General features: G+C 40.3%; 1 protein-coding gene across 5 annotated transcripts in view; it reads left to right on the top strand.

Moving 5' to 3' along the window:
- LOC127808401 (indole-3-acetaldehyde oxidase-like) overlaps positions 1-22,284 on the top strand; it is a 70,393-nt gene that overhangs the window by 36,562 nt on the left and 11,547 nt on the right. For 2 of the 5 annotated variants that reach the window (XM_052346932.1, XM_052346939.1), the window contains exons 7-9: positions 2,398-2,493; positions 2,724-2,822; positions 3,096-3,285. In XM_052346932.1, the coding sequence (XP_052202892.1) occupies positions 2,398-2,493; positions 2,724-2,822; positions 3,096-3,285 (385 nt within the window). Of the gene's footprint in view, positions 1-2,397; positions 2,494-2,715; positions 2,823-3,095; positions 3,286-22,284 lie in introns of those variants that run through there. The other 3 variants (XR_008024937.1, XR_008024939.1, XR_008024940.1) reach the window with 3 other exon arrangements.

Genomic DNA, 22,284 nt, shown 5'->3' with positions numbered 1-22,284 from the left:
TATCTCCAAGTCTTTCATGGCATTCTGAAGCCACAAAAGTTCACAAACACTATGGGTTATTGCTCTATATTCTGAGTTAGTACTTCATATGGCAAGCATAGCTTAGCTCATTTCTTGCTTTTCCAAGTGACCAAATTTCCACCAATGAATGTGCAATATCCTGTTGTCGACCTCATATACCCAATCAACTTCTATAAAGGCTTCTTTTTTCAAAAGGTCATGGTTTGCAGACAGCAATATGTTACTAGGAGAAAACTTCAAATATCTCAGGATATAATAAACTGCTTCCAAGGGGGATGTAGACTAACCATACTAACAATGTATGCTATGTTTGGAAGTGTGGAAGAGATAAATCAACCTTCCCATCGATCTTTGATATCTTCTGGCATCATCCTTGTGTCTATCCTTGCATTTGAGATGGTGATTTACTCCACTAGGTGTCTTTGCAAGTTTATACCCTAACATCCTGGTCATCCTGGTCTCTTTAAGGTCACCTTATTAGATCAAACAACTTCAATTCTAATTAGCAATTGCAGTTTTTCCTAATCCTTGATATTAAATTCCTTGCCTAGATAATCTTTCTATTTTGACATTTCTCAAAGATAACCTACCATGACAAAATCATCCAAGTATACGATAAAGTTGACAATCTTACTTACGTACTATTTAATGGACCAAGTATGATCAGCATTGCTCTGATGGTTATCCACAAGTTATTATAACCTTATTGAATCTATCAAACCATGATTGGGGTGATTGTTTAACACCATCTAAAGCTTTCTTCACTCTACACACCTTCCTTTTTGTCTTCATTGTCAACATCAACAACGTACTTGGCCTTTTTCCCTCTATGTGCGGTCAGCTACATGAATTTTGGATTTCCATTCATTTTTATCCACTGCCTTATCTTTTGCATGACTGATATATTTAATATGAAACCTAAGTGTCTCCCATCAAATTTTTTTGGTCGTCCTCTATCTCTTTTTGCTATTTACTTGTTCCATTCCATCACTTCTCCTCACAAGGGCCTCCATTGGTCTTTCTCATATGACCAAACCATCTTAATTGTGTCTCTTACATCTTATCTTAGATAGGAGCCATTTTATCCTTATTACGAATTTATCCTTATTACGAATAATCTCATTTCTAATTTTATCTTTTGTTATTATGAATAATCGCATATTTTGTTTTCATAAGTAGTAAAATTATATGAAAAAGAATTTATTCATGTGTGAGGATAGTCGTCATCATCATGCATGAGGATGGTAAAAAGAGAAATCATGCCATGCAAGTTATAAATTTTCTACTCACCCACTCACCAACAAATGTGCCCAAGGTTATCCATTCACACTGAACGTGGATTAGTAGATTCAAAAAGACTTGTTTCAGTCAAGGTTGTGAACTCCTGCTGTGAATCCTTCTGTCATCTCTCTGATCTTTCTCTCCTCTCTTTCATTTCTCTAATTTTCTTTCCTTTGGCTTTGGTTTTCTCTCTCCCCCTCCGTGTATGTATACAAATACTATATGCTTATTCTTACATGGATTTTTAACAGTATATGCCTATTTCTATTTGAATTTGGCGTAGTATATACTTATTCCTACATGGATTTGGTGTAGTGTATATTTACTCATGTAGGGGTTTGTATGCTTGCAGCATCCTGAAGGTTATTGAGAGTTAGTATAAGGTAAAAGAAAGGCATTTTTCTCCAAAGCATGGTGGTGATTGTGTACAGGCTTGAATCTGTTTGCAACCTTTAGAGGTGCCAGCTGACTAACCCAGGGAGGAAAATAGCTCCACTGGTTGCAAGTTTGAGCGCACCAAGTGCCTTTACATCCAACCTGTTGACCAAAGGGATGATAGAACTTGTCCTTTGTTGCTTTCACCTCAAATTGGTTGGTAGAGGCACAACTCCAAACCTTAGTTGCCTATGTAAGGTGCCTTGCCTGAGTAATAATAGAGAATCTTTTTCTAAACCTTCAACCTATAGCTTAATCTTGGATCAAACAACACTCAAACCCTAAGATTGGTAATTTTGCTTCTGTGTGTGTGTGTGTTTTACTTCATGTACTGTTAAGTTGGCTTTATATTTCTAAGGTTTCAAGATTTCCAATGAGATGTCAATAAAAATTCTTCTTCACTTTGATATTGCAATTAATTCCTTGGACTAGATTTTTAATTGTTGGTCATGAATAATATTATTTTTTCATGTTGATCAAAAGGCTCCACATATTCTTCATTTTGATATCTACTCAATTTCTTGATTGGATCCTCATTTTCTGATTGAGAATAATAATTATATTGATCTTAAGTAAGTAATTATCATTTCTATATGAATCCTCAGTTAATACATATTCTTTAAGTTTGCCTTCTAAATTTTTATGATCTTCTAAATGTAGGCATATTTACAATCTGTAAATTTGTCAGCAAGTTCTTACTATGTGCCTGACTTCACTTCCATGCAATACCTGAATTATGGTGCTGCAGTGAGTGAGGTAAGTTTATCTCATATGAAGTTCTCTTACCTTACAGTTTTGTTCATAAAATTTTTCTTCCAGTTTTCTCTTCTATAGCACCCCCTGCCCGCATTTCCAGCCACAAGTGAGGCTATCCCCCTTGTTTCCTGAATATTTCACTATTATGTGTTCTATCATTGTTGAGAATATGTTTCCTTCCATGCCACCATATCAATGTGAACATTATAAATGATGTTCTGGTTTTACAGGTAGAAGTAAACCTCTTAACTGGAGAAACCACAATTTTGCAATCAGATATAATTTATGACTGTGGACAGAGCTTGAACCCTGCTGTGGATTTGGGACAGGTTGGTCTGACTGCATGGTATTTTGAACTCAAAACCAATCTTAAACTTTTTAACCAATCTTAAAGTTTTTCTATCCGATCTAATTTGGTTTGTATGAGATCATATATTAGTTGTTAAAAGGTTTTACTAGTAGTTTTGCAAATGAAAATGCACTGTATTTTTTCCCCTGATTGGAAGCTGACTTCAATGATTAAGTGTTTATGTTATTGCATTAGTATCAACCTTGCTTCTAAAGTGGAATATTTTATATTTTCATGTGCTTGCTTCTAATAGATCGAAGGAGCATTTGTACAAGGGATTGGGTTTTTTATGCTTGAAGAATATGCTACAAATTCTGATGGATTGGTTGTTGCAAATAACACATGGACATACAAAATACCAACTGTTGACACCATACCCAAACGGTTCAATGTTGAGGTATTAAGCAGTGGAAATCACCAAAAGCGCCTTCTCTCTTCTAAAGGTATCCTTTTGAAGTTCCTTTAGTTACTTGTCAAATATTAAAATGTAACTCCTCCCTAGATGATGTGCTTTGATTCAATATTTACCTAGTTGACGCTTCATTACGTATGTGGTACAAGTATTGGTTATGCAATATGACATTTTGTTCCATATGCAGTTGTGAGGGAGGTAGACTTAACTGGAGTGCTGTGTGGAGTTGCAATTTGATTTTAAGTGGATCATTATATACATATACAAAATCTAAAAGCTAATTGTAATAGTTGATTAAATTGGGAACAATTAGTGATTTTTTTTTATGTTGCCTTGGTGTCAAATTTAAATCCCTAGCTTTAAGTTGCTTTTAACTTTGGCTCCCTAGAATTTTTCTTTTATGTCTCTTATTTAATTTCATTAATCATGTTTTCTTTGCAAAAAACATAATTGAAAGGCTATGTACAAATATGACCCTCCTTCAACCCCTGCAAAGCAAGGAGACTCATGAATAGGGGACAACCTTTTTTATCTCTTTAATCATATTTTCTTTAATTTGGGGTTGGCTTATGTAGTGATATCATGTGTGAATGCACCATAACAGGGACACCTAAGTTTTAGGTTGTGGTTCTACTGTTATGCCAAGAGTTCCTCTACATTTTTCTTTTGTTTTTTTGGTTCTCTACTTCTTGTACTACAAAATTCTTCCATTGTATCCATCCTTCTTATAGGCATATTTATTGGTCTTCTTTCACATCTCCAAATCATCTTAACTGTGTTTTGAGAATCTTATCTTCAATAGTTGATTAAATTGAGAACAAAACAGTTTGTTTTTTTATGTTTCCCTAGTGTCAGTTTTAGATCCTAGCTTTAGGTTGCTTTTGATTTAAGTACTCTAGAATTTTTATTTTAGATTTTTTTTTAAATTTCTTCAATCATATTTTCTTTATTTTGGGATTGGATTATGTTGTGATTTGTTGCGGGCATGCACTATAATAGGGATCGCTAAGATCTAGGTCATGGTTCCATGCCATGATCAATCTTATAGTCCCTATCATAATTGATCACTCTATTTCTAAAATGGGTTTGGTTACTTCATCAATGAAAAATGGGCTGTTGAATTGTATTGTATTATTGTTTTAGAAATATTTGGAGAAATTTTGCTCATATTTACATGGGGACCCCTATGTCACGATCGGCTTGTTTTTTTTATTTCTATTTTTACTTATTTTGTAGAAGTAGTTAGTTATTGCTTTTATTATCTGATTATTATCAGTTATGGAGTGATTTTGGAGGTTATGTAGTAATTAAAGAGCAGTTACTAGTAGTGGAATAGTGGCAACTGCTCTATAGAATTGTGGGCTGCTTATATATACAACCATAACCCTCATGGCTGAGGATATTAATGTATGAATTATCAAGTTTATTGAATTCTCTTTGTTCTCCTTCAAGTTCTGTCTATTTTTCTCCCCCTATTCTCTCAGATTCTCCCTGCATTTCTTTCAGTTGTCCCTAATTTCTGTTTGTACCCCCCTCAATTCTTTCTATTTCCAGTTCTATCTTCCTAAGGAAACATCAATTAGGACTAGGGTCCTCACATTTGGTATTAGAGCTGTCCGATTCTTGGCTGGATCTAGGCATTTTCGACCAAACTTTGGGAGGCGAGCAAGACAAGCCGATTTCTAGAAGAGGATTAGAGGTAGTTATAGAACACTGGAAGCAATTACAGTCATTGTTTAGAGTGAATTTTGAAGAATTTGAAATATAGATGCCCAAGGAACTCTTGAGAGAATTTAGTTGCTGGATAAAGTATTCAAGGAAGAGTTAAGTAAAAAGTTGGGCGACTTAATGATTTTGATTTCAAAGAGATTTTAAGTCAGTCTACCAGTAGAATTTCTTTCAAGTTCTACTGTAAAATTGATTCAAGCAGGCACTGGGGTCCTTCCTTAGATTTCTGACTTATAGGAAGCTAAGGAACTCCCTGAATTGGGTTCCAAGAAAGGAATGACAGTTGTAGGAAAAATCACTGCAGCACCATTGGAAGTGATATTGGTTGAAGATGGACCCTTGGGGTACACTAGCAAGTAGGCAGCAAAAGATGCTGCGCTATTGGAGAAGGTTACGATTACATCAATTCCGGATCTTGAAGATTTCAAGCCTATTATCCTTGATAGAATAGGTACCTCTCCATTTCCTGAGGTCAATGCAAAGCTAGTAATGGAGGATTTATTGGATAGAGTCAGCAAGGAGGAGGAAAAAGAAGTTAACATTCATCCTATAATAGACTTGGCTAATCGTTTAGGCACCATCAAGGAAATCACTAGAAAGAATGGTCTAAGAAGGATCAATCAGAAAGAGAAAACAGGGATTGGGTGAAGAAGTGAGGCTAGATGCTGAGATTTCTTGGGGACAAGAAATCTTTTAAGGGAGAGGGAATGCCACGATCAACTTGTTATTTTTATTTCTATTTTTACTTATTTTTGCAGAAGTAGTTAGTTATTGCTTTTATTATTTGATTATTCTCAGTTATGGAGTAATTTAGGAGGTTATGTAGTAATTAAGGAACAATTACTGTTAATGTATGAAATTCAAGGAGAAAGGGAAAGCAGCCGTCCACGATTGCTTCTAGAATGTTAAGGTTTTTAGAAGTTTCCAAATTCTGGTTTCCTAATTTCAAATTAGGATACTTTCCTAATGTGTCTTATTGTAATCTTTCATTCTTGTAATCTTTTCTAAGTTGTAAGTATTCAACCCTATAACTAGGGTTGTATGTTAATGAAATACATAAGCCTTTTCTGTTCAATCTTACATGGTATCAGAGCCTTGCTTCTAAGATTGTTTGAGCCTTCATTGCCCTCCAACGCTTTATTCCTCTTCTAGCCTTCATTGCCATCCCTCGGCCATTGGTGCCCTTGACTACTTTTTGTTGTTCTACCTTCATTATACTATTCTACTCCATCTACCTTTCCAAACATGTCTGAAATTTTCGAAATTGCTCCATCTGTGACCTCAGGAGAGACTAATTCTTTTGATGCTCCAATGGGAGGTTTGCCTATCGGCAATGTACCCAGGATGCATCAATCTTATTGATTGGATGGATGTAATTACCTACAGTGGGCTTAGTTGGTGAAGACCTTCCTAAAAGGAAGAGGAAAGCTAAGTCACTTAATGACTCCAGGCCCCAAGGCATTAGATCCTGGATTCCTAGTTTGGGATATAGAAGACTCCATGATCATGGCATGGCTGTGGAATGCTATGTAGTTGGAGGTTAGTAAAAACTATATGTTTTGTTCCACTGCTAGAGACATATGGGAGACAATTAGGCATACTTACTCTAAAGTCCATGATGCTTTAGTTATTTTTGAAATTAAAATGAAATTGAGTAGCACTAAGCAAGGGGTCTTAACAGTTACTGAATATTACGACAAGATGAATGGGTATTGGTTGGAACTTGATCACCAAGACATTATTAAAATGGTATGTGGTGAAGATACAACCGCCCTCAATTCTATACTTGAAAGGGATAGAATTGTGGAGTTCTTAGCCGGACTCAATATCGAGTATGACTAGGTGAGGGTTCAAGTCCTTGGAAGAGAAAAGCTTCCATCTCTCAATGAGGTTTTTTTTGTTGTTCGAAGTGGAGAATAAGAGAATAGCCATGCTGGGGGAGACCGGTTTTGAAGGATCAACCATGTTAACTAATAAAGGAGAAGGATCAAAGTTCAGACCTCAACAAGGAAAGACTGATGGGTCATCTAAGTCACAAGGGAAAGAAGGTTTGTGGTGCTCTTACTGTAAAAAACCTAAACATGCTCAAGAAACTCGCTTCAAGCTGCATGGGAAGGAGGTTGTGCTACAATAATTAGGGGGTTTCAAAAACATACCCTCTGGGAATCAAGCCTATCTTTCTAACAAGCGAGAAAGGGTGATGGAGAACATAAAATCTGTGGCTGGACCGGAGCTTAATCAGCTAAATGCTGATGAAATCAGCAAACTCAAGGTGTTCCTGAAAACCATCTAGGATGGATCATGCTCTATTGCCCAACAAGGTAACCTTCAAGGTAACAACTTTCATTCTAATTCTTTAAATACCTCAAAAACTACTAAGGATGACATATGGATTCTACACTCAGGGGCTACAGACCACATGCCCCATAATCCCACTGTTTTTGACACTTAAAAGCCTCTTGAAACTCCTAAACAGATCATCATTGCCAATGGGACGTCTATTCCTATAAAGGGTTAGGGTAGGGTCACTCTTAGCCCTACTCTTCTTGTCAAACAGGTTTTGCATGTCCCTAACTTGTCAACCAACTTGATTTCTGTCCATGAACTTACTATGGATTTCAAATGTCGTATTATTTTTTCCCCTCATGTTTGTGAATTTCAGGAAGTGGAAACGAGGAGGATAATTGGTGCTGCTAAGGAGTGGAATGGGCTATATGTTCTAAAGAGGAAGAATTTGCTGCCTAATGGGACTCAGCCTAAGCTAGGTTGCACATCATAGTCTCCTACAATCCTTACACACATCTGGCTTCATCATTATCGGCTAGGACACCCTCCTTTTTAATACTAAAAACTATGTTTTTTGATTTGTTTAAACATTTAGATCCTAGTACCTTGCATTGTGTTGTATGTGAAATTTCAAAGCATCATCGAGTCTCTTACCCTATTAGCATCAAACTGTCTTCTCATCTTTTTGCATTAATTCATTCTGATGTTTGGGGGCCATCTAGGATTCCCAATTATTCTGGGGCTAGATAGTTCTTCTCTTTTGTAGATAATTGTACTAGAATGACTTGGGTATTTTTTGTGAAGGACAAGACTACTATTAGCATTGTTTTGCCTCACTTTTATACAATGATCTTGACTCAATTTGGCTCTCCCATTTAGAAATTTAGGGTTGATAATATAAGGGATTATTTTAACCAACACTTGCATTAATTTTCCTAACAAAAGGGGGTTATCCATGAGTGTTCCTGCATTAACATTCCACAACAAAATGGAGTGGTTGAGAATAAGATGAGACACCTCCTAAATGTCACTAGAATTCTCCTCCACCATCATCATGTCCCTAAGAATTTCTGGGGAGAGGTAATCCTCATAACAACCTATCTAATCAATATAGTGCCTTCTAAACTCCTTGGTCATCAAAGCCTTATCCAGTGTTTGTCATCCCATTTTCCTGACATCAGTTTACATAATTCTCTCCCTCTTAAAGTCTTTGGCTATGTAGCCTTTGTTCACATTCCTAAGCAAAGTAGGGACAAGTTGGACCCTAGGGCTCCTCGCTGCATCTTCCTTGGCTATTCACCTACCCAAAAAGGCTGCAAATGCTATCATCCTTCTACTATAAAATTCTTTGTTTCTAAAGATGTGACATTTGTTGAATCACAACCCTTTTTTGGCTCTTCTCACCTTGGTCCCCAGGGGGAGAATCAGTGGGTGGGTGACCAAGGGAGTTCCTTTCCTAGATTGGACTTAGTCCTTCCCGAGATAGCAGAACCTTCTGAATCAGAACCATTTGGATAAGTTCTGAATCAGAACCATTTGGTTCTTATCCTATCTTTAATCATTCTGATCACTCTCCCAATGATCAAAATCTGCCTGGCCAAGCAGGTAAAACTGAGGTTTCATCCTCGATAAGGTTTAAAGGCTCTCCTTTTGTGTACCATAGAAGACAACAACCTATTCTTCAACCTCAGCAAGGATCAACATCTGATTCCTAGCCAGGTACTGAAGAAATGATTCAACCCTCAAATTGTTTTATTTCTAACCCTAATGATTTGGATATCCCTATTGCCATCAGAAAATGGGTTAAAAGTTGCACTCCGCACCCTCTAGCCAACTATATCTCCTATCACAGACAATCCCAAAGGCATAAAGGCTTCCTGACTTCCCTAGACACCACTGTCATCCCTAAATTGGTGGATGAGGCTTTAAAGGATCAAAAATGGAAGCTGGCCATGCAAGAGGAAATGAGAGCATTGGAGAAGAATAACGCATGGGATCTGGTGCCTAGGCTAAAGGGGGTGGTTTGAGTGGATTGTAGATGGATTTTCAATATAAAATATAATGTAGATGGGTCTTTGGAAATGTATAAGGCCCGATTAGTGGCTAAGGGCTACACTCAAACATATGAAATTGACTACTTAGAGACTTTTTCTCCAGTAGCCAAGATGACCACTATGAGGATCCTCTTATCCCTAGCAGCTCACTATGGATGGAATTTACAACAACTAGATGTGAAGAATGCATTTCTTCATGGTGATTTAGAAAAAGAGGTGTTCATGGAACAACCACTAGGTTTCAAGGAAAAGCAGATGAAGTGTGTAAGCTAAAAAAGGCTCTTTATGGCCTCAAGCAGTCACCGGGAGCCTGGTTTGACAGGTTCTCCAAAACCATGAGGCTTATGGGATACCAGCAAAGTAGGGGGGACCACACTGTCTTTTTCAAGCTCTCATTAGAGGGAAAGGTGACTGCATTACTAGTCTATGTGGATGACATTATTGTAACATGAGATGGCATGGAAGAATAGAAGGTTTTAAGAAGCAAGTTGGCTCAGAACTTTGAAATCAAAGGCTTATGATCACTTAAATACTTATTGGGAATAGAAGTGGCTTACTCTAAAGCAGGTATTTTCCTATCCCAACGCAAGTATATACTAGACCTTTTAAAAGAAACAGGTTTGCTGGGGGAAAAGGAGTGTGCACTCCAGTGGAACCTAATACTAATTTGGGAGGAGATGCTAGTAGTCCATTGGTGGACAAAGGGAGGTATCAAAGACTGGTAGGTTGGTTAATTTACTTGTCACACACTAGGCCGAATATTGCCTATGCAGTGAACTTGGTAAGCCAATTTATGCATAGTCTTACTGAGGATCATATGCAAGTTGTAAGAAGAATATTGTGCTACTTGAAAACAACCCCAGGCAAAGGAATTTTGTTCAAATTAGGTGGTACTTTGGATATACAAGGCTATAATATGCAGATTATGCTAGATCTTTAATGGATAGAAAGTCTACAATTGGATATTGTGTGTTTCTGGGTGGGAACTTGGTCTCTTGGCGAAGTAAGAATAGAGTATAGTGGGAAGGTCAAGTGCTGAAGCTGAATTCAAGGCTATGACACTTGTTATGGCTAAGGATTGTTCTAGAAGATCTAAAGATTACTGTTAATGAGCCAATTAGGTTATTTTGTGATAACTAATCAGCCATAAGCATCGCTCATAATCCTGTAAAGCATGACGGGACTAAGCACATTCAGATTGATTAGCATTTTATAAAGGAGAAGCTTGAGAAAGGTATAATTCAAATACCCTATGTTCCATCCTAGAAACGGGTGGCTGATCTTCTAACAAAAGGATTGGCTACTAGAAGATTTGAATACCTAGTATGCAAGTTGGGAATGATGGATATTTATTCACCAGTTTGAGGGGGAGTGTTGACGTATGAAATTCAAGGAGAAAGGGAAAGTAGTCGTCCATGATTGCTTCTAGAATGTTAAGGTTTTTAGAAGCTTCCAAATTCTGTTTTGGATAGTTTCCTAATTTCAAATTAGGATACTTTTCTAATGTGTCTTGTTGTAATCTTTCCCAAGTTGTAAATATTCAACCCTATAACTAGAGCTATATGTTAATGAAATGCATAAGCATTTTTGTTCAATCTTACAATTACTAGTAGTGGAGTAGTGGTAACTGCTTTATAGAGTTGTGGGCTGGTTATATATACAGCCATAACCCTCATGGCTGAGGATATCAATGTATGAATTATCAAGTTTATTAAATTCTCTATGTTCTTCCTCAAGTTCTATTTATTTTTCTTCCCCCATTCTCTTGGATTCTCCCCTTATTTTTGTTAGTTCTCCCTAGTTTTAGTTTGTTCCCCCCCTCAATTCTTGCTATTTCTCCCTTAATTTCCAATTCTATCTTCTAAGAAAACATCAGCTAGGACTTGGGTCTTGGCACCTGATATATATATATATATATATATATCATGTACAAGCCTAAATAGGCGAAGAGAGTAAAATGTGGATCTAGACAGGAGAAAATTAGGGAAGAGAATGGTGGCAGATCATAACAACTCCCTCACGATGGCGCATAGATATCATACATGCCCATTTTGTTTACAATGCCCTAAAACACTTTCCCCTTGAGACCCTTTGAAAGATCATCATTCAATTGGTCGAAAGATTTGACAAATACTAGGCAAATGATTACTCTATCGAGCTTCTCTTTGATGAAGTGTTGATCTATTTTGATGTGTTTTGTGCAACCATTTTGTACCGAGTTATCATCTATGTTGATAACTGCTTTATTTCCGTAGTAGAACATGAGAGGATGTTGTAGCATAAGCCCTAACTCGATAAGAAGCCTTTGTAGCCAAAGAATCTCACATACTCTTTGTGCCATAGCCTTATTCTCAGGCTTTGTGCTAGAGCGTGTGACTACATTTTGCTTCTTGCTACACCATGTGACTAGGTTAACTCCGACAAAGGTGCAATACCTAGAAGTTGAGTTCCTATCTATTGTTGCACGGTTACAACAATAAATTTGTAGATGGGAAATCTGTCAATGGATGACCCATGTGTGGCTGATCCGAGCGATGGATGATTCTCGTGTGGCGTATCTGAGTGATGGATGACTCACTCGGGGGATGGATGACTCTTTCGGGCGATGAGTGACGTGTGGATTGTCCCCAAACGATGAGTAATTATCTGGAGAGATGGGTGAGTCTCGCGGGGCGAAGCGACAACAATGGATGAGTCTCTCGGGGGTAGTAGCAGTGATGGATGAGTCCCCCGGGGGTAGCAGCAACGATGGATGAGTCTCCCGGGGGTAACAACAGCGATGGATGAGTCCCTCGACTAGGTTAAAAGCGATGGATGACGTATTCAAGAAAGAAGATTGGTTAGGGGTGCGGGTGAGGATCCCCATGCAGACCCTCCGATACTTAAGTTAGTCTCTTGAAAATGTAAAGTTGAATGCAAGAGGGAGATGGGAGTATGAGAGATTGCATATCGAATGAGAGGAAAAGACCCCCTATTTATAGCGATGGGAGAGGCATCCATGTATCGAGTGACCCGATTTTCTTGGCGGGTATCTTGGAGGTAGTTTTGATCGAGTCTTGCAGGGTTATCGGCGCGAGAGTGTATGGCTGAACGTGCACGTGAGTGTACGCAGGTGTGCGCACAGAGGTGTGCATTAGGCACCCCCGAAGGACCTCTCTCGGGGGTGTGAAGTACCCTTGAGAGAGGTCTCTTGGGGGTGGAGCCCCCCCATTTTCCTTAGCCACACTACTGTGTGGCAGCGTGGCAGAATACCCTCGAGAGAGGTCTCTCGGGGGTGGAGCCCCGACCCCCCCCCCCCCCCATATCCTTAGCCACGCTGCTGCGTGGCAAGGGGGGAAGCGCCCCCCCCCCCCCCCCATCTTCCTTGGCCATGCTTTTGTGTGGCTGCGTGAGGGAAGGGGGAAGCGGCCAGGCCGCTTCCATGTGGCCTGGGAAGCGGCCTGGGGCCCCCTCCTGGTTGCATGAGGCAGCCAGGTGGGAATTTGATGGTCTGCCTCATGGCGACTCCTGGGGCTGCCACGTTTCATTTTTTTTTTTTCTTCTTCTTGTTGGACTTTGTATTTATTTTTTGATTTTTCAGGCATAACAATTCTTCCTTGCTCTTTCTGTCGGGTCTCCTGAGAGGAAGAGTATTTTGCCTGCAACACTGCCCTATTTTTAAAAGGCTATTTTTCCTCTTTTATTTCGTAGCAATCTTCTCCTTCACGGTTTTTGTAGTTGTCTTTGACATTTTGCTCCCTGTGTGCCTTTTTAAAAGGAGGCTTGAGCTTCTCATTTGGTCATTGTTTCAACGAGTCTTTAGCGTTATTTGTAACTCTGGCATTTTTATATTTCGACTTCTCACAAGCGTTAATGGTTTCGAGAGGATGTGGCAGAGTCTTCGCATGACGTGCTAAAGCTCCTACTGTTGGCATATTGGGGAATTTTTTCCGAATCCAAGGGTATTCATGATGATTGGCGTTCCATTTTCTGGTTTATCGGATTACTTGCGAAATGATGAATATGATATCTCTTCTTGCAGGACAACGACCATTGCACCATTCGGACACCAGGTAAAGCGGCGTAAGTCGCTTGTGAGGCCGCTGAAATTATGCTTCCTTGATGTATCGCAGGACAACAGTCTTATGCCTTCTTGTTGTCAGGCTGCTTGCGAGGTAATGGGATGTTCTTGCCTCATTGTTAGGTTGTGAGCGGGGCGATGGGCCTTTTTCTTTTTTTGTTACAATGTCGCGGCTCCCTAGTTTCACGTGTACATGCTCGCTGGTATTGGGAGCGTAGTGTTTAAGTTTGCAATATTTTATTCTCGCAGTTCGACATGATACCTACGTCCGCAATTAAATAGCATAAATATTTTTTTTTTGTCGTTCGGCATAACGCCTACATTCGCGATTAGAAAGAATATACATCTTTTGTTTTTGTGGTTCAGCGTAGCGCTTACTTCCGCAATTAGTTTTGGTTTTCCTTGTTGCTGGTGTATGAGCAGGGCAACAGACTTGTTGTTTTCACCTTGTGGTCGGGCTGTTAGTGAGACAATGGGTCTTTATGTGTTACCTCGTTGCTGGGCTAATAGTAGGGCAATGGGCCTTAGGTCACCAAGCGAAGCGGTGTAGGTTGTTCACAGGGCAACAGATATTATGGCTTCTTTCTGTTGGGCTTTTTGCAGGATAACAATTTTATTTTCACCCCATTGTCAGGCTATGTGCGGGACAATGTCTTATTTTTCCCCTATTGTCGGACTACGCGCTGGACAATGGGCTTGTTATCTCCCTCGTTGCAGGGCTATGAGCCGGGCAACGGGCTTTTAGCTTTCACTTCGTTGTCGGGTTATGCGCGGGGCAATGAACTTTTAGCTTTCATCTCGTTGTCAAGCTATGCGCGGGGCAATGGGCCTTTCATTCGAGAAAGAACCCTTGATGGAGTCTGGTAGATAATAGTGGACGCAATAATGATAATTTATTTGCACAAGTGAGTACAAGCATTTTGATGTGGTTCAGCCAAATGTGCCTACGTCCACAATATCATTTTGGACTCACATTATTACAATGCAAATAATTCAAATAACGGAAATAATACAACTTAATTTTGCATAATTTGTTTGGCAATCAATAAAGTCCCTTTACTCTGTTTCCCTTTTATAGATGCAACATAGCACGTGCGGGCCTTCCGTTGATCCCCTCGGACTTGTCCCACTTGGGGTGTAAGAAATTTCATCAACAGATAGTAGGAAGAGACTGCGGCTCTCATGTCGTTGAGCAGGGGACGACCAAAAATTACGTTGTATGCAGTTGATGAGGCTTTAACCACCATAAAGTAGGCCTGGCGTGTTGTGCTCTGAGAATCAGAGCCCAATGTGACTGGCAATTAAATTGAACCAGCCATCGGGATGGTCTCCCCGGTAAAACTATATAAAGGGGAAGAGACATTTTTCAGTTGATCTTGGAAAATGTGCATTTGCTCGAAACAATTCCAATAAATGAGATTAACTAAGTTGCCACTGGCTATCAAAATTCTCTCAATTGGGTGTTTTGCAATGACAACTGAAATTACCATTGGATCATCATGTGGAATGATTACATCTCCTTTGTCGGCACGTGTGAACATAATGGGCTCTTCATTTTCCCTAATCTCCATTACCGAATTGACCGGGTAGGCCAAACGGGCATAGGCCTTTTGGGAAGAGGAGCTGTCACCAGCCAAGGTTTCGCCGCCCGAAATGACGTGTATAACCTAATGTATTGGTTCATTATCCAGATGGGGGTTTTGTGTGTAGTCGCTTCCTCTCTCTTGTTGTCTTGGATTATGTATTTCCTGTGTTTCAGGCCTCTCTTCCCTTTTTTGTGGCTCTTTGTTATTTTCTTCTTCTTCTCGTACATGTCTTTGTAAGTGCCCTTCTCGGATAAGCATCTCAATTTGATTTTTCAATTCCCAACATTGATCAGTGGAATGGCCACGAGTCCTATGGTATCAACAATACTCATCTTGATTCTTCCCTATAGGTCGATCCACCTTTTTTGGAAGTTTGATTAGGCCCGATCCTTCTATAGCTGCCAATATGGCAGACCGAGGTTGGGTAAGCCGGGTATAGTGATTGAACTGGGGCCTGACATCATCTAGTCTTCGAGCCCTCTCTTGTCGTTGATCAAGGTCTTCTTTAATATCTCGTTCCTTTCTTTTTCGCTCCCTATCTTCATCCATTGTCATAGTCCTCATTACTTCTGTATGGTGTATATATTTATTGGCCCTAACAAACAAATCTACCAAGGATTTTGGCGGGTCTAAAGATAGGGATTCTTGGAAAGAAGTCAGTCGCGCCCCTTGGAACATGGTGGGCACTACCATCTCAATGGGTAGGTTGTGAATCTCAAGTGTAGCGTTCTGGAATCTGTCCATATAATGGCGTAGGGTTTGTTTGCTCCCCTGTCGAATGCTAAGGAGGTATGTCGCATCTTTCTTCCTTTAGCTATTAATAATGAATGTGTCATGTACCTAGGAGGATAGGAGGGTCAATGCTGTAATAGGAATATAATAAAGGGGGTAATCTTGTAATGAGGTTATAATAACTGTTAGGATATATTGTTAGCAAGTGGTTAGGATGTTAGAAGTCAATGATGCCTATATAACGCTGCTGTTAGGAGTTTGTTGGACATGCTTGAATTGAATGAAAGAAACTCTAATTCTCTCCCTAACATTTCTCTCCATTCTCCCTCAAGTTCCTTCCCCTTTCTCTTAATATCTCTCCCTCTTTCTACTGATTTTCCCCTTCTACAATTCTGATTTCTTCTCCCAATTCCTATCACAACCCTAACTAACCCTAGGGTTGTGACATAATGCTTTGATAAATTCCGCCTTTAGTTGCCTAAACGAGGAAATGGATGCTTTGGGTAAACCATTAAACCAAGCTCGAGCATGTTCAACTAGGGTTAACGGGAAGGCCCTACACATTATCGCGTCGTCCCATCCATGGAGCATCATTAAAGACTTGTAGTTCTGCGTGTGATCGTAAGGATCATCCTTGCCAGAGTAAGGGGTTAGTTGGGGCATCTTAAATTTTCTGGGTAAGGGCTTTTCCATTACTTATACAACAAATGGCAACCTCCCTCGTGATCACTCTTCTGAAACTGGTAATAACTTATTTTGCTGCAACACTTGCTCAATCATTTTCTTCATATTCATTGTCTCCCAAGCACTAAAGGTCGTAGGGTTGTCATTGAGCTCATTATTTTGCCTTGACACTGGTTTAGAAGAGTTTCGTCTTCCTTCTATGGGGGTGCTGGCCACTGTCTCAGAGTATCTACCCTTATAAGGGCTTCACTCACCTGCCTTTTGACGCTCGACCCTTCCTTGATTTTCTTGGCGGGGGGAGGTTTGGGTAGGAGCCCCTCGAGTAGGAGACCTTGGTCGGTTGTTTCGAGGAAGGGCAGATTGTGCATGAGAGTCGGGAGTAGCCTCTCGATAAGAACCATTTCCTGGAACCTCTTGACGTGCCCCATTGGACCGAACTGTTTCTGGTATAAACTTTCTCAAGGTAGTCGGCATCGAGGCTCGAGGAACCAAACCTTGCACTATCCCAGCCATTTCACGAAAGGCTTGCATCTCTTCAACGTGCTGCTGTCGCAACGCTTCGTACTCAGCTAGAGGAACCATGGGTGGGGCTGGTACACTTGAGCTAATGTGATGAGGAAAATAAGGCCCCATAAGGGCATGTGAGTTGATAAATGGTGGAGTTTGGAACTAAATGTCCAATGGATGTGAATGCCCTAGGAAGGGCGGCTATTGAGTGAGGGGTGGGTGACCCTCAAGTGGGGATTGATGGGTAAGGGGGAGCTAGCCCTCACGAGCGGATTGATAGGTGAGAGGGAGCTATCCCTCACGAGCAGACTGATGGGTGAGGGGTTGCTGGCCCTCACGAGAAGTTTGATGTTGATCTTCCACACGAGGGAGGGTCTCTTGTCGAGGTGATTGTGCACCACGAGAGAGAGTCTGTTGACCGCTTCGAATTTGTGCCATGGTGAATGAGGGTTTCTTGGCTTTTTGTTGGTTTCCCACAGACGACGCCAATTGTTGTTGCACGGTTACAACAATAAATTTGTACATGGGAAATCTGCCGATGGATGACCCACGTGTGGCTGATTAGAGCGATAGATGACTCTTGTGTGGCGTATTTGAGCGATGGATGACTCACTCGGGGGATGGATGACTCCTTCGAGCAATGAGTGACGTGTGGATTGTCCCCAAACGATGAGTAATTATCTGGAGAGATGGGTGAGTCTCGCGGGGCGAAGCGATAACGATGGATGAGTCTCTCGGGGGTAGCAGCAGTGATGGATGAGTCCCCCGAGGGTAGCAGCAATGATGGATGAGTCTCCTGGGGGTAACAACAACGATGGATGAGTCCCCCGGCTAGGTTGAGAGCGATGGATGATGTATTCAAGAAAGAAGATTGGTTAGGGGCGCGGGTGAGGATCCCCGCGTAGATTCTCCGATGCTTAAGTTAGTCTCTTGAAATTGTAAAGTAGTCGAATGCAAGAGGGAGATGGGAGTATGAGAGATTGCATACCGAATGAGAGGAAAAGACCCACTATTTATAGTGATGGGAGAGGCATCCATGTATCGAGTGACCCGATTTTCCTGGCGGGTATCTCGGAGGCAGTTTTGACCGAGTCTTGTGAGGTTATCGGCGCGAGAGTGTATGGCCGAACATGCACGCGAGCATACGCAGGTGCGCGCATAGAGGCATGCATTAGGCACTCCCGAGGGACCTCCCTCGAGGGTATGAAGTACCCCCGAGAGAGGTCTCTCGGGGGTGGAGCCCCCCCTCCATTTTCCTTAGCCACGCTGCTATGTGGCAGCGTGGTAGAATACCCATGAGAGAGGTCTCTCGGCCCCCCCCCCCATATCTTTAGCCACGCTGCTGCGTGGCAGGGGGGGGGGGGGGAAGCGCCCCCCCCCTATCTTCCCTGGCCATGTTAGAGTTATGCCCCACAATTATTACTATAATTGATCATATTTTACATTGGGACTCTTTATCTTCAATCAATTATTACTGCAAGGCATTATGTTTTTATTTGTCATTGATAGTTGTTGTCATTATTTATTGCAATCCATACTTGGCAAAGTCCATAGATCAAATAGGCTCATGGAATATGGTCGTGCATAGAGATGACAATCACGAAACATATTCCTTATAAGTTTTGATTTTAAATGTTCCTAGTCATAGAGTTATTAGTATTGAACACTAATAACTCGGATAGACTAGCACATCTGATGTATGCTCAATCAGGAGAATGTCTTGTTTCATGGACATTGGTGTGTGTGGACATTAGTGCATATATGTGGGTGCTTATTATAAGAATAAGTACACTGAACTGACCCGCTACAGAATTCCTAATGGTTATTGTTTAATGTCGAATTGGAATTCTTGTGTTGCAATAGTGCAGATTGATCCTTAGACTTGAGACATCATAGTAGTCTTATATTTGACTGGTTACGCTTTGGTGCTTTTTGGATTCTAATGGAATCATTAACAAACTATCACTGGGCGTGACCTTATCATATATGAAGGCTTGTGAATGTCGAAATAGGATTCATCACTTATCATTAAGATGAGATGATGTCCTATGTATTCTGATGATTTCATGACTGAGGAAATCCTTGGCCAAGGTGAGGTGGAAATCAAAAGGTGTTTTGATTTCATCTATCAAGTCATAAATATGGAATGGATACATAGTTATTGAATGATTAGGGTTTCGTCATAAAATCATACCCTAAATTCAATCGGGACATAGATTAATGAAAGGATTTTATTGCATGGTAATTGCAATTGAAAAGGTACGTGTTTTTCCATCGTTGGCTAGGTATTCATGGCATGTTGCTAGACGTTAACCATGATATGTAGGGTTTTAGAATTAATTTGATTAATTCTAAAACTATTAATTAAAGAGTTTAATTAGGAAGCCCATGAGATGTGTTAATTAAAAATCCTATGAGTTTAATTAAAGAGTTTAATTAATCTAATAAGTTAGGCCTTGATATAGCCCAATAGAATTGGCCCTATATCTAGTCTAATGGTGGACCTAAAGGGTCACACACTTAGGTCGAGCCCATTCCACAATTTAAAAGAGAGAGTCGGTCCAATGTGATTAAGGGCCGGGCCTAAAGTGTTTAGGGTTTTTTCAAAGCACGATTAGGGTTTTTAACTCTGTATATATATGCCACTTAAGAAGCTGGAAAAAGAATAAGAAAATTCGGATTCTCTCAAATGCCTAGGGTTGCTAGCACTTCTCGAGGCGTTCGTGGAAAGGTCGATCGTGTGGACCGACTTGGAGGAGATCAAGCTTGCGACTCTAGATCGAATCAAGGCAAGAACGTAGCCTACACGGTCGCTGGTTTTCTAACAGGCCATGCTGTTGCGTGGCCACATGAGGGAAGGGGGAAGCGGCCGGCCGCTTCCATGCGGCCTGGGGCCCCTCTTGGCTACATGAGGCAGCCAGGTGGGAATTTGATGGTCTGCCACGTGGCGGCTCCTGGGGCTGCCATGTGGCATTTTTTTTTTCTTCGTGGACTTTTTATTTATTTTTTGATTTGCCAAGCATAACACTATCATTATGACATCCAACCCAATCTGTATCAGTGAACGCTTCATTATGTAGATTGATAGTTGCAAGTGAATAACAAAGCTTTACCTAGATAACTCTTTAGGTACCTCAAGATCCTATACACAATCTCCAAATACAAGGTTTTGGGGTCAGTCATATACTACTTGACCACACTCACAGCATAAGCAATATTTGGATGAGTGTGTGATAAATATATTAGTCTCCCAATGGACCCAACCAAGCTTTGATATTGCTCCTTGTTGACTTGATCACCTGTATTAGCTCAAAGTTCATAATTTTGATTGATTGGGGTGTTAGTCGGCTAACAACCAAGCATGCATGTATCTTGTAAAAGGTCAAGCACACACTTTTATTAAGAGAGGACTATCCCTTTCGATGATTGTGTTACCTCGATGCATTGGAAGTATTATAAATTCCCATGATCCTTGATCTTGAACTCACATGCTAGGCATTCCTTCAAGGGCATCATTTATGCCTTGTCGTTATTGGTTAACACAATGTCATTAGCATAAACAATCAGTATCATCAGACTCTTACCACTTTTGTGCACAAACATAGTGTGATCTACATTGCTTTGTTTGTAGCCTTGATTTAGCATTGCCTTCTAGAATTGATTGAACCATGCATAGGAGATTGTTTTAACCCATATAAAAATCTCTTCACTTTACAAACTTTCCCATAGGTTCTTTCATTTGTGAACCTTGGGGGCACATCCATATATACTTCATGCTTCAAATCACCGTGTAAGAATGCATTCTCCACATCCAATTGCCACAAATCCCAACCAAAGTTTGCAACACATGAAATTAATGTTTGAACTGTGTTCATTTTAGCTATGCAAACAAAAGTTTCTTCATAGTCAATGCCATATGTCTGTTTGTAACCTGGCCTTTAGGCACTCCACTTTACTCTTTGGTGTGTGCTTGATGGTAAACACCCATTTGCAGCCAATCAAGCACTTTTCTACAGGAAGAAGAGCCAATTCCCAAGTTAAATTTTGACCAAAGTTCTCATCTTCTCAACCATGACTTCCTTCTACTTAGGATCCTATATAGCTTCCTTCTAGTCATGAGGAATAGTAACAAATGCCAAAGATTTGGAAAAAAAAATCTAAAATGAAGGAGATAACGATTCAAAGGAGACAAAATTAGCGACTGATGAGTGTTGAAAAGGTTATTCTTATAATGAGTTGCTATTTCCACATTGTGAGAAGATTTACATAAAGCTACAGAGATACCAAGGTTGGTAGCATGAGTAGGGGTGGTGGATATTATACCTTGAGGTGGAGGAGGCAACTCGGAGCTGCCGCCAAGATTAGTTAATTGGTATTAGGAGGATGTACGGTGGTCTCATTTGAAACTTCTTGTCTCACATACATCTTCAAAACTAGTTGTTATGGCATAAGTTCCTTTGAATGTTGTCCATCTTCACTTATATTGACATCACCACTACCTTCATCATCTTCATCTGAGATGCCACCACCTACTACATCTTCATTTGGGATGCCATTTGTATCATCATTGTTGAGATCTTCATTTGGGATGCCATCTATATCATTATTGGCGATATTATCACTCTTCCTTTCTCGACCAACATGGCCACTTTTGTATTGAGGATGTAGGATAGTATCGTTCGGATTCCTTGAAGACGACATCCATACTAATGCATATCTTCCTATCCATAGGACAATGACAGTTGTAACCCTTCTTATTAAGGGCATACCCCACAAAAACAAACTTACGAGCTCGTGGATCAAGCTTCCTGATGCACAAGTTTTGGTCTTGCAAAAAACGTATGCACCCAAATACTCTCTATGGGACCACAAAGGAAGTGGATCCCTGAAGTATTTCGAGTAGAGTGCAAAAGTGTAGGGCTTCTAATGGCATCCAATTAATCAACTAAACAACAATGCACACAACTTCTCACCACAAAAACTTAGGTACATGCATAGAAAAGAATAAGGAGCATGCTACCTCTAGAATGTGCCTATTTTTTGGCTCAACTACACCATTCTAGCGAGACTATTGACACGTAGTTTGATGTTGTATCCTATGGTCTACCAAGTATCTTTGAAAGTCACTAGTGGTATACTCTATTCCATTATCTGAACACAACGCCTTGATCCTCACTCTAAATTGTGTTTCCACCTTCTTTAGAAACCGCTTGAAACAAGGAAGACTTCACTCTTAGCTTGCATTAGGAACACCCAATTAACTTTGCTAAAACAATCTATAAATGTTACAAACCAATGACCCCTAGAAGTTGAGGTAATTCTGGTAGGACGCCACACATTGGAATGAACCAAGTTAAAAGGACTAGAACTTTTATTGTTGACACTAGGATAAA

The sequence above is a fragment of the Diospyros lotus genome, chromosome 1 (genome assembly GCF_014633365.1).
Source record: "Diospyros lotus cultivar Yz01 chromosome 1, ASM1463336v1, whole genome shotgun sequence".
NCBI classification, from domain to species: domain Eukaryota; kingdom Viridiplantae; phylum Streptophyta; class Magnoliopsida; order Ericales; family Ebenaceae; genus Diospyros; species Diospyros lotus.
This window is presented reverse-complemented; position numbering and strand designations above follow the sequence as displayed.